General features: G+C 49.9%; 1 protein-coding gene across 1 annotated transcript in view; it reads left to right on the forward strand.

The window, feature by feature from the left end:
- COL15A1 (collagen type XV alpha 1 chain) overlaps positions 1 to 10613 on the forward strand; it is a 71743-nt gene extending 61130 nt beyond the window's left edge. The window contains exons 27-35 of the mRNA XM_054164032.1: positions 1192 to 1302; positions 2537 to 2681; positions 3130 to 3194; positions 3882 to 4010; positions 4163 to 4222; positions 5231 to 5290; positions 8337 to 8522; positions 9786 to 9901; positions 10205 to 10613. Of these exons, the coding sequence (XP_054020007.1) occupies positions 1192 to 1302; positions 2537 to 2681; positions 3130 to 3194; positions 3882 to 4010; positions 4163 to 4222; positions 5231 to 5290; positions 8337 to 8522; positions 9786 to 9901; positions 10205 to 10421 (1089 nt within the window). The 3' untranslated portion in view covers positions 10422 to 10613. The remainder of the gene's footprint in view (positions 1 to 1191; positions 1303 to 2536; positions 2682 to 3129; positions 3195 to 3881; positions 4011 to 4162; positions 4223 to 5230; positions 5291 to 8336; positions 8523 to 9785; positions 9902 to 10204) is intronic.
- Positions 10614 to 12057: the final 1444 nt, after the last annotated feature.

The following is a 12057-nucleotide window of genomic DNA, read 5'->3' on the forward strand; positions in this document are numbered from 1 at the left end:
GAAGGACAACCAAAAATCCTTCTACCAATACATTAATGGCAAGAGGAGGGCAAGGACAACCTCCACTCCTTGGTGGACATGGAGGGGAACGTAGTAACAAAAGATGAGGAAAAGGCAGAGGTGCTTAACACCTTCTTTGCCTCAATCTTCAATAGCAGGATAGGTTGTCTGCAGGCCGAGTGGCCTCCTGAGCTGGCAGTTGGAGGCAGGGAGCAGGATAGTTCCCCTGTGATCCAGGAGGAAGTAGTGTGCCCAGGTGGCCAAGAGGGCCACCTGGCCTGCATCAGGAACAGTGTGGCCAGCAGCAGGAGGGAATTCCTTCTGCCCTGTGCTCAGCACTGGTTAGGCCACACCTTGAGTCCTGTGTCCAGTTCTGGGCTCCTCAGTTTAGGAAAGATGTTGAGATGCTGGAAGGTGTCCAGAGAAGGGCAACAAAGCTGGGGAGGGGTCTGGAGCACAGCCCTGGGAGGAGAGGCTGAGGGAGCTGGGGTTGCTTAGCCTGGAGAAGAGGAGGCTCAGGGGAGACCTTCTTGCTCTCTACAACTCCCTGCAGGGAGGTTGTAGACAGACGGATGTTGGTCTCTTCTCCCAGGCAAGCAGCACCAGAACAAGAGGCCACAGTCTCAAGCTGCACCAGGGGAGGTTTAGTCTGGATGTTAGGAAGAATTTCTTCCCAGAGAGAGAGACTGGCCATTGGAATGTGCTGCCCAGGGAGGTGGTGGAGTCACCATCACTGGAGGTGTTTAAGAAGAGCCTGGGTGAGTCACTTGGTGCCATGGTTGAGTTCATTAGATGGTGTTGGGTGGTAGGTTGGACTTGATGGTCTCAGAGGTCTCTCCCAACCTGGTTAATTCTGTTCTATTCTATTCTTCCTCCAACTTTCTGTTTGCCTCCAGCTACTGCACAGAACAAGGCTGTGCCAGGTAGAATAGCAGGAGGGTGCAACAGGGGCATTTTCTCTGCCTCCACCTGACGTCACCTCCCCAAGTCCCTACCCTGAGAGCCTTGCAGCCTCAATGGAGAAAACAATTCCTTTCTATTCCCTATCGCTAAAGAAGGAATCAGTGTTACAAGGAGTTGAAGCAGATGCTGTTCTTTATAAGACTCAGAGATTTGATGTAACCTTAAAGATCAGTGTATAGAGTTTTGCTCTCACCTCAGATCAATGTTTTGATTGTATTCTCTCTAAAGGGTGAAAAAGGAGACAATGGAGTCACTGGTGTAAAAGGAGAGAAAGGAGAACCCAATGGAGGCTTTTTTCTGACAGGACCTCCTGGACCTCCTGGAAGACCAGGGTTGATTGTAAGTCATGCAGGTCGTAGAGCAGGAGTACTTGTGGGTACCCATTGCTTTCAGTTGGAAGGCACCAAACACAGGCACATGGCATGGAATGAAGGTGCCAGGAAAAGCTGCTGTCATGCCCAGCTGTCTGCTACAGCTGCGCCAGTGAGCAGAGCCCTGCTGCCAGCAGCGCTGCACCCCAAGGCAGCAAACAGAACTCCTGAGGCCACTGCTTGGACCTCTATAAAGGCCAAAACAGGCAGAGGCTGACCTCAAAAGTAGTTGCCATCTAAATAAATAATGCTAGTTCTTATTGCAATAACCCAAGACATGGATGAAAAGTGCAGTGTGTATTCATCTGGATTATCCTATAAAGTTCAGCCACTGTCTACCTTGTTGTTTTCTCTTCTGGTAACTGCCACCACAGCTGCTGTGAAGCCAATGCACAAATGCCTTGGAAACCTGTTTAACCCTGGGACCTGGCAACGAAAGTGTGCAGTGCATGACTCCGCTGGTACCATGAGTGGGTGGGTGGCAGCTGAGGATAAGCGTTAGCTTAGCAGGCCCACGTTCAGAAATTCCTACAGCACCAGTCCAAATTTCTGGGAACCATCTCCCTGCTTAGAAACTCTTCCACTAGTGAGAATCAGTTGGATGACACAGCTGAGACCCCCTCAGGGAGTGAGCTTTCCTAGTCCAGAATCTAAAACCTGCTCTGTGTCTGTAGGCCAGTTGGAGCTGTCCTGCTGCAGACTGAGAACTCACTGCTCCACTGGACACATAGGGTGTGGAGCTTTTAACCCGGAAGACCAGCAGCTGGAGAGCTTAAAGGCTATGAGCTGATGTTTGATCACAGCAGGGAGAAGCCAACATTCGTCATGGGATGTACTCCCTGCACAGACACACCCTGTGTCAGAGCTTCCCACCATGAGCCTTTGGCAAGCTCTTCTCTTGTGTGAACATCAAAGCAAGCAGGTTGAGTTCTAGGACTCAGAGTATTGGGAAGAGTTTTGCAGGTATCAGCTGCTCATGAATGGAGGTGAGAACTTGCAGAAAGGTTTCTGAAACTTGCATGTAGTGTGTGGGCAGATTTTTCCTTTTAAACAAGGTCCCTGCTTCCCTGGAGAGAGATACCCACAGAGTCCTGTTCAAATAGTGCTTTGGAGGCAGACCTTCAGCCAATGCTGCCATCAGAGAGGAAGGTCCTGCAGCAGTGAAACAGGCATTCAAAAGAAGATTTCTTTATTGCCAATAGGGACCCAAAGGGGATTCAGTTATTGGACCCAGAGGACCTCCAGGGTTACCTGGCCTACCTGGCTTACCAGGTTATGGAAAAATTGGACCTCCTGGCCCACCTGGCCCACCAGGCCCACCAGGACCACCTGCAATCTATGGCTCAGGTGAGCTCTTTGCTGTGTCTGTGAGTGCATGGGGATGAAGCCAGACCCCCACTGCCCCTTCCTCTGCGCACCTGTGCTCATCTGCTCACCTGAATCAGGCTGCTCCCCTCTCCAATTTCTTTGGGGGTGGGGGGGGGTGGGGGGGGGAGTAAGTTGGAGCTGGGAGCACACAAGGGACAATTTCTCTGGTGACAGTTTTCACTGACTGGTGCTGTGGGACCTCGACTGTGGCTGGGAGGAAAGGAGAGAGGCTGCCCTGAGGGCTCTGCAAAGTCTGTCAGATTGATCAGCTGATTACATTTGGGAAGATGTGAGTGTGGGTCAAGATGCTGTGGCTGTTTAAAGCTCCCAGCACTCCCAGACATCACCACCAAGGCCTCTCTTTGTCACTCACCTTCTCTTTCAACACACGATGGCCTGCAACATGTGTTGCATGCTTGTATTTCAGCAGCTGCGATGCCTGGGCCACCAGGTCCCCCTGGAGAGCCAGGAGCTCCTGCAGCCAGGAATCTGGTAAGACAACACAATCGGCAAATTTGCCATGGAAACCTTGCTTCAGATCTTTTGGGTGTTATCGGTAGCACCGAGAGAGGAGGGAAAGCTTCTCCTGTGCTTTTATTCACTAGAACATTTTCTAGTTCTCTGAAGCTGGTCATGTTTCAACAGGGAGCCCACAGCGGGGACAACTGATGAGAGAAGGCTGCCCATGGTTTGTGACAGTCACTGAGAGATGGATGCATGCTCAGGTGGTGCCAAGGGGCACGTGCCATGGCCAAAGCAGGGTCTGGGAGAGAGTGTGTCACTTACCATGCTTAGATGCCAGACTCGTAACTGAATCCAGGCCCCATGAGAACTGTCCATTTCTGGATTAAAACCTGGCAGTTTAGACCATTTGATTCTGAGAAGAAAACTGTTAATTTCCATAGCCAATCTAAAAACCGTTGTGCTGGAGAGCAGGTGGAAATGCGTTTCCCTTTCTCACTGCATCAGTCAGATCAGAGCTGTATTTCAGACACCCATGCAGCAGCAGTGACAGCCAAGGTGTCTCTCTTGCTCATTTACCAGTTAAATAGTTGTCCTTCCTGAAAGGCAAACCAAGCTAACAGAGGGCATTCACTGCCACCTCGGACATTTGTGTGTTCAGAAAGACTTCAGTGCAAGCTCTTTTGTGAGCCTGATGACATCCTCCCTGCTGGGCAGGTCACGACCTTCCGGAACATCCAGGGCATGTTGGACCAAGTCCATCTGGTGGCAGAAGGTTCATTGATCTACCTAAGTGAGACCAGTGAGGTGTTCATCCGTGTGAAGAATGGCTGGAGGAAGCTGCAGGTACTCTTGCACCCTCCTAACCCTTTCCAGCCTCCTCACTCCAAACGGAGCTGCTGCAGGGTTGGAGAAGTATGAGTGCCAAGATTCCTTCTGGTTTAGTTCAGGAGCTCCTGGTGATTGTTTTGTTTGCTTCTCCTTTTGGGTTCTTTCAGCTTGGTGAGCTAATTCCTATCCCTGCTGACAGCCTCCCTCCTCCAGCTCTATCAAGCCATGTGAGTACAAAATACTGGACTGTGACAAACTGGTTCTAAATGTGCAAAGCCAGGTGACACACTTGGCAGAAGCTGCAGGCAGCCCCCTGCAGTACCTGACCTTCCAGTGAGACTTGTCAGTACACAACAAGCATCCTAGGACTACAGAAGCTTGCAAGTAGGCTCCTCCTGGCCAGTCATCTGTTTCCATTGTGTTCTGAGACTCCAAAAGCTGCAGAGACAAAGCAGCACCTACAAAAAGCAGGCTGCCTGCAGAAATAATCCCCCAAAGCTGGCAGTGCTCTGTTTCATAACACTGAAGTCGGTCACATCAAGGGCTGTCCCTTTCAGGGAAACTCAGAAAAGTGTTTTTTGCAAAGCAGGTTTTCTTCTAAAAGCTCTGCTCCTGTGCTCAGAGTGCATCATCACCATGCATGTGTGGCCTGTCCCACTGAGTGCTGAGGGTCCACTCAGCTGTTAGTTTGTACCTGAGCACCATCTCCAAGCTGTTGGACCACCTTGCATGTGAACTTGCTGTGTGTCCCAGAAAACTGCAGGAGAATGAATGGTGAAGGGGACAGAGAACAGTCTCATTGCCAGGTTAATTAGTCTGCCTGCTGAGGTGGCAAAAGGGCAAGAGAGTGCTAGGAAGGAGCAGCATGGAGGAAGGTGGTCAGAAAGAAACAAAAGAAGTTAGGGAAGGTCAGAGATGAGTGCACTTAGCATGGTGGGAGATGTCCAGACCTGGTGTGATGAAAATTGCCTGCAGCCTCCAGCTGCCCTCACAGGAGTTTCCCAAAGAGCAGAGTCAGTGGCTTGTTACTCACCTACCATAACTAAAGGAAACTTTGCTGTTCCTGGACAGCCCTGAGGGTCACCAGCCTTCTGGTGTCTACATGCCAATTGCTTAGGAGAGGGAATTGCTCAGGCCTTGAGAAATATTCCCACCCACTACATGTTTTGTTTCCACATGCTCCTTGCCCTTTCAGTAACTTGGCTAACATCTCTGTTGCATATGTTCAAATGCAGGGATTTCAGCCTCTTCCAGCACTGAGTCCACTGCCAAACGTGAACAGTGGAAAGCCAGCAGTAAGTATGAGATCTGTGATCTGAGAGATCCGTGCCTGCATAGCTGTGGTTTGCAGCGTGACAGTTTGCATCCTGAGGGAGATTGGTGACATTTCCTCTGCAAAGTCACAGCTTCACTTGAGAAACGTACAAACACTTCTTTAACCAGCTTAGACACCTCAGAGGCAATTGTAAACTGGTTCCTCCAGATCTGTTGTCAACATCCCAGCCCCTTCCCCACATCATTAAAAATCCTGGTTCTGAGTTAGGAACTCACTCAGTGCTTACTCCTACAGCACACAGTAGTGCTACAATTCAGTCTTCGTGGCACTCCTTGTTTCAGATGGGCACTTCAGAAGCCAAGCCTTCATTTAAAATACCTTAAAATATTTACACAAAGAGAGCAAGGTAACTGCATTATAGCTAAAAAAAAAATAGTGAAACAAGCAAACCCACACAAAATAATCCACAACAAACCAAACAGAGCACCCGGAAAAATCCCCCAGGATGTGGATTAGTTCTTGCATATGTGGTGATGGATTTAAGCATCCTACCTCTTGTATTTAATGACAGTCAATTTTTAGATGAGAGAGAGAGGGATAGTGATAGTCACTTCTTCCTTCAAGAAAGAACTGATGAATGCTCAGGAGCAGGCTGTGCCAGTGTGCCGGAAGAGGAGCCGCCGGGGCAGACGGCCAGCCTGGCTGTGTAATGAACTTTTAATAGAACTAAGGGAAAAAAAGAGGATGTATCACCTTTGGAAGAAAGGTGAGGCAACCCATGGAATGTTTAAAGAGGTTGCTAGGGCATGTAGGAGGAAAATTAGGGAGGCAAAAGCACTTTTGGAACTTAAACTGGCCTCTGATGTGAAGGACAACAAAAAGTCCTTCTATAAATATATTAATAGTAAGAGGAAGGGCAGGGACAACCTCCACTCCTTGGTTGACATGGAGGGAAATGTTGTAACACAGGATGAGGAAAAGGCAGAGGTACTTAACACCTTCTTTACCTCAATTTTTACTAGCTGGAAAGAACGTCTACCAGACAGCTGGCCTGCAGAGCTGGCAGAAGGAGCCAGGGAGCTGCATAGTTTCCCTGTGTTCCATGAGCAAGTGATAGGAGCTCTCCTCAGCAGCTTAGACCCCCACAAGTCCATGGGACCAGATGGGATCCATCCTAGGGTGCTGAGAGAGCTGGCAGATGAGCTGGCCAAGCCACTCTCCATGATTTTTCATCAGTCCTGGCTCACTGGAGAGATCCCAGATGACTGGAAGCTGGCCAGCGTGGTACCCATCCACAAGAAGGGCCGGTTGGATGAGCCAGGGAATTACAGGCCTGTCAGCCTGACCTCAGTGCCAGGAAAGATTATGCAGCAGGTCATCCTGAGTGCAGTCACACAACACTTAGAGGATGGCCAAGGGATCAGGCCCAGCCAGCATGGGTTTAGGAAGGGCAGGTCCTGCCTGACCAACCTGATCTCCTTCTATGATCAGGTGACCCGCCTGGTGGATGCGGGGGAGGCCTGTGGATGTAGTCTACCTGGACCTCAGCAAGGCCTTTGACACCGTTCCCCATAGCAAACTCCTGGCCAAGCTGTCAGCCCATGGCTTGGATGGGAGCACACTGCGATGGGTTAGGAACTGGCTGGAGGGCCGAGCCCAGAGAGTGGTAGTGAATGGTGCCACATCCAGCTGGCAGCCAGGCACCAGTGGTGTCCCCCAGGGATCAGTGCTGGGCCCCATGCTCTTTAACATCTTTATTGATGATCTGGACGAGGGCATCGAGTCCATCATCAGTAAATTTGCTGACGACACCAAGCTGGGGGCAGGAGTTGATCTGCTGGAGGGTAGAGAGGCTCTGCAGAGGGACCTCGACAGGCTGGGCAGATGGGCAGAGTCCAACGGCATGAGATTGAACACATCCAAGTGCCGGGTTCTGCACATTGGCCACAGCAACCCCATGCAGAACTACAGGCTGGGGTCAGAGTGGCTGGAGAGCAGTCAGGCTGAGAGGGACCTGGGGGTGCTGGTCGACGGTAGACTGAACATGAGCCTGCAGTGTGCCCAGGCAGCTAAGAGGGCCAATGGCATCCTGGCCTGCATCAGGAAGAGTGTGGCCAGCAGGAGCAGGGAGGTCATTGTGCCCCTGTACACTGCACTGGTTAGGCCGCACCTCGAGTCCTGTGTCCAGTTCTGGGCCCCTCAGTTTAGGAAGGAGGTTGACTTGCTGGAACGAGTCCAGAGAAGAGCAACAAAGTTGGTGAGGGGTTTGGAACACAAGCCCTACGAGGAGAGGCTGAGGGAGCTGGGGTTGCTTAGCCTGGAGAAGAGGAGACTCAGGGGTGACCTTATTACTCTCTACAACTACCTGAAGGGAGGTTGTAGACAGACGGATGTTGGTCTCTTCTCCCAGACGGCCAGTACCAGAACAAGAGGACACAGTCTCAGGCTGCGCCGGGGGAGGTTCAGGCTGGATGTTAGGAAAAAGTTCTATACAGAGAGAGTGATTGCACATTGGAATGGGCTGCCTGGGGAGGTGGTGGAGTCGCCATCACTGGAGGTTTTCAGGAGGAGACTTGATGGGGTGCTTGGTGCCGTGGGTTAGTTGTTTGGGCGGTGTTGGATTGGTTGATGGGTTGGACGCGATGATCTTGAAGGTCGCTTCCAACCTGGTTTATTCTATGTATATTCTATGTATATTTCCATGTCTGCAGGATTTGGGATTTGTGTGTGGTAACTCCAAGACTTCTGCTTTAAAATACTAGCTGCTTTTGAAAGTATTTTTTAACTTTTAGGAGTAGAGGTTTCTCTAGTGATGGTTTCCTTAATGTCCCAAGTGGAACTGGTGCTTCTGCTGTGGACCTCACAGCTTTGAGCCATGTAATGTTCCAGCAGCAAGGGACTGTCAGGGCTGGTGTGGGAGGCACCAGTCCCTGTGCTGGCAGAAGGGAGTGTTCCCAGTATGGGTGATCTTAGGGTTATAAACTGACAAAAAATGGTGGGCTTTCCTCATTTGTGGTGTGTGTTTGTCTGTTTGTTTTGATGTTTGTTGGTGTTTTTTTCTCCAGCTGCATCTGGTGGCCTTAAACTTGCCCTCTTCTGGGGACGTGCGAGCAGATTTCCAGTGTTTCCGACAGGCCCAGCTAGCAGGGTTGACATCTACCTACAGAGCCTTCCTCTCATCACATCTGCAAGACTTGGCCACAGTTGTCAAGAAAACAGACAGACATCACCTGCCAATAGTCAATCTTAAGGTAAAAATGAGTGCTTTCTCTTTGCTTTGCACAGGATAGATTTTAACTGCCCCCAAATCTTTGTAAATGGCAACGGCAGAAAGATTTGGCCTAAATTTTATCTTCTAAACAAGAAGCTTTGCTTCATAGTTCACAGTCAGGTCCAAGAAAAAAGTGTAGTGATAAAGCAGCAAGTTACAGACCATCTCACATTTCCTTTGCATTTCCAAGGGCTGCATTCCCAGTACCCTGAGGCTAGAGGCGGAAGTAAAGCTCTGAGAACACAGAGGACACAGTCTCAGGCTGCGCCAGGGGAGGTTCAGGCTGGATGTTAGGAAAAAGTTCTATCCAGAGAGAGTGATTGCCCATTGGAATGGGCTGCCTGGGGAGGTGGTGGAGTCGCCATCACTGGAGGTTTTCAGGAGGAGACTTGATGGGGTGCTTGGTGCCATAGGTTAGTTGTTTAGGTGGTGTTGGATTGGTTGATGGGTTGGACGCGATGATCTTGAAGGTCTCTTCCAACCTGGTCTGGTTTATTCTATTCTAATGTTTATTCTAAGAAGAGCCCACTTGGAGCAGGCTGCTGACAAAGCAACAGCCTTGGGTTCCTGGAGATGCTTCCCAGCAGCAGGGAAAGTTCATCCTCTATGTTCTTCCTTCTAGTGTGAGCACAGTAGGCTCAAATGCTCAATTTTCTCATTTTTAAAGACAAAGGCAAACTCTGCCTTTGGGAGTGATGCTGGATGTGCCCCAGTGAGACTGAGTCTGGAGCAGAAGTTGTTTTGTGGTCTCACATAGAAACACTTTAAAGCTGAGGCAAAGAAACATCTCCGGAGCATGGGCTGGCTGCCAGAACAAAGGACCAAAAAACTCTAAACTAGAAAGCTGCTCCTGTGCCACCTGATCCTGGTGACCCTGTGGTGGCAGCAGCAGGGTTGGACCAGATGCTCTCCAGAAATCCCTGCCCACCCCACTTTGGGTGATGCTGTGACTACCCTTGTCTTTTCACTGCAGTAGTCCTAAGCAGTTTATCAAGCGGTCCCTTAGACCATTAGGAGGAGGACAGTAGAGACACAATCAAGCTCACTGTTTGGAGAGAGCTATGGGCATAGAGGCGAGACAGGTTTGCTCAGCAGCTTCATGCAGACACAGGGGTGAAACCAGCAGTCCCAGGTGTCCTTAGAGGCAGGGAAGGGTCTGGGTGGATAGGCAGCTCTAAGCCAAGTATGACGTGGATTTGGGAATTTCCTTCTGTTTGTAAAAGTGGCTTTGGAATTTTAACAGGGAGAAATACTTTTCAGTAACTGGGAATCTCTATTTGATGGAAATGGTGGACAGTTCAACACTGATGTTCCCATATACTCCTTTGATGGGAGGAATGTCCTAACCGATCCCTCCTGGTGAGTTTGCATTACCATCTGTAAGTTTCACAGCATTTATTTTACCACGAAGCAGGATCTTGAGCTGCTAGCAATGCGACACAAATTATTCCCTTATGCCACCTTTCTTTATTTCTGATAGACTGTGAATGGGATGGGAGGGTGTGTTCTCCTTTTCCTCCTCCGCTTTCTCACCTTTCCCTACCCACCATTAGCTCCAGACAGAAGGGAAGCCAGAAACACAGGTCACCACCCCATAGATGTACAGCTGAATACAGCAAAAAAGACTTCTTCAGAAAATAACTTCTGAACTTTACCTTTTAGGCCTCAAAAAGTAGTATGGCATGGCTCAACTGCACGTGGGGTTCGACTGGTTAGCAGCTACTGTGAAGCCTGGCACACAGCTGACACAGGAGCCATGGGACAAGCATCACCACTGAAGACAGGAAAACTTCTTGAGCAGAAAGTGTACAGCTGTAGCAATCAATTCATTGTTCTCTGCATTGAGAACAGCTTTGTACCCGATCCCCAAGGCAAATAACTCACGTGGCACATAGGCGTGTTCTGTTTTACCACAGAAAAAGCTGACACTGAAATCTCATTTCTAATCCTGTAAATATTTTATTGTTTGCAATTGCTCATTCCAGAAAAAAACAGGCAAAGAACAGGTCCCTGCCACAAACCTCACTCCAGCCAGGTGGCACAGCACATGTGGCTGACTGCAAGCCCTCCCCCCCACCCGAAGCCCACGTGGTTCAAAGCTTGCCAACAGTGAACCCTCAGCCCTTCCTCTTCCCAAGGGCCAAGCCAGGTGGGGCCTGTGAGGAAGATCCAGCAGTCTGGCTCACAAGCAGCATGGCTCAGCAAGCTGCATGCTTTCTGCTCTTCACTTGCATGGACTCTTCATGTGTGTATATCCACCTCCCACCCCCGAGGAACTGGTGCAGGCTGATGCACCTCACCGGGCCGGAATCTTCCAGAAAGCTGTGAGAACAATGGGTACTCACCTCTGAGCTTTACTGGGAGCTTGTAGAGATCACAGCCTGGTGCTCACACAGCAGTTTAGCAGCTTCCACACCTTCAGGTTTTTTCTCTGCAGATTCTAGGTGCAGGGGGTTAGGCAGGAGGAGTTTCACCCAGAAGAAATCTCATCCTTATTTTGGTGCTATTGTTATCAGGAAAGCTGAGCAGTGTGAACAGCAAACATCCTGTTACTGGTAAAAGTGTGCAAAGTAAATGCAGGCAAACCAACCACCCAACTTGCCTTGATTTCATTCCCTGGCTGAGGGAGTCACCTCCTCTGGGGGCAGACTGCCCCAGGAGATGTCTGCCACGGTTCCTTGAAAACAGGTTCTAGACCTTGTTAGCCCATCAGGTTCTGTGTGAAGTGGTTTTCATGTGCTGTGGATCCAGCCCTCTGGCACTCACAGAAGTACAGAACTCTTAGCACAACAGCAACAATGAAAGGAACCGACACCAAGTGCCCACATCCTTCACAAACAGCATCACTGTCAGAGACGAAGGCTTTGCCCTTATCAGCTGCATACTTCAAACAGCATCTGGATTTCTCCTTTGTTGGCAGTAACCATGGAACTCAAACTCCGTATTACCATTTTTTTAGGCTTTAGGCTGGAGTCTGTGTTCAGTTGTTGGCAGTCAGAGTATTATGTTCTTTATTAGACAGCAATCTTCCAAAGGAAAGCCAAATTGCACTTGCTGTACTGAAATGCTGTCACTACATAGCACTGTGCCAGCTAGCTCACTTTTCAGGCTCAGCTGAATCAGATCTTCCTCTTGTCTTGGAAAAGCCACGACTGCATCATTACAACAAGGTAAAGCAGCATTTGAAACGTAGGCAGAACAGTTCCCTGCGTTCCTTTACGTCCCATTTCCCGAAGGTGCTGAGCGCTCCTGGGAAATGACAAATGCCTTCAGCTCGCATGGCTGGAAAGGGCATCGGTGTGTCACAGGGTTCCACTCCCACTCACAGAAGGTTCAAGAGGCACGATGAAGTGCTTTTATGTGCTTCCAACAGAAACCACCTACCTTCAGCTGCTGGCAGACCCTCAGCTCAGCCAAGGCAGGGAGAGCAGGGTTGATGCCTGCAGCCAGTTAGCCCCAGCCATCACTGTTTCTCTTCTTTTCCACGCCTGAGCCAGCAGCTATTTCTTTGCCTA

This window comes from Dryobates pubescens, chromosome 9 (genome assembly GCF_014839835.1).
Source record: "Dryobates pubescens isolate bDryPub1 chromosome 9, bDryPub1.pri, whole genome shotgun sequence".
Lineage (NCBI taxonomy): Eukaryota > Metazoa > Chordata > Aves > Piciformes > Picidae > Dryobates > Dryobates pubescens.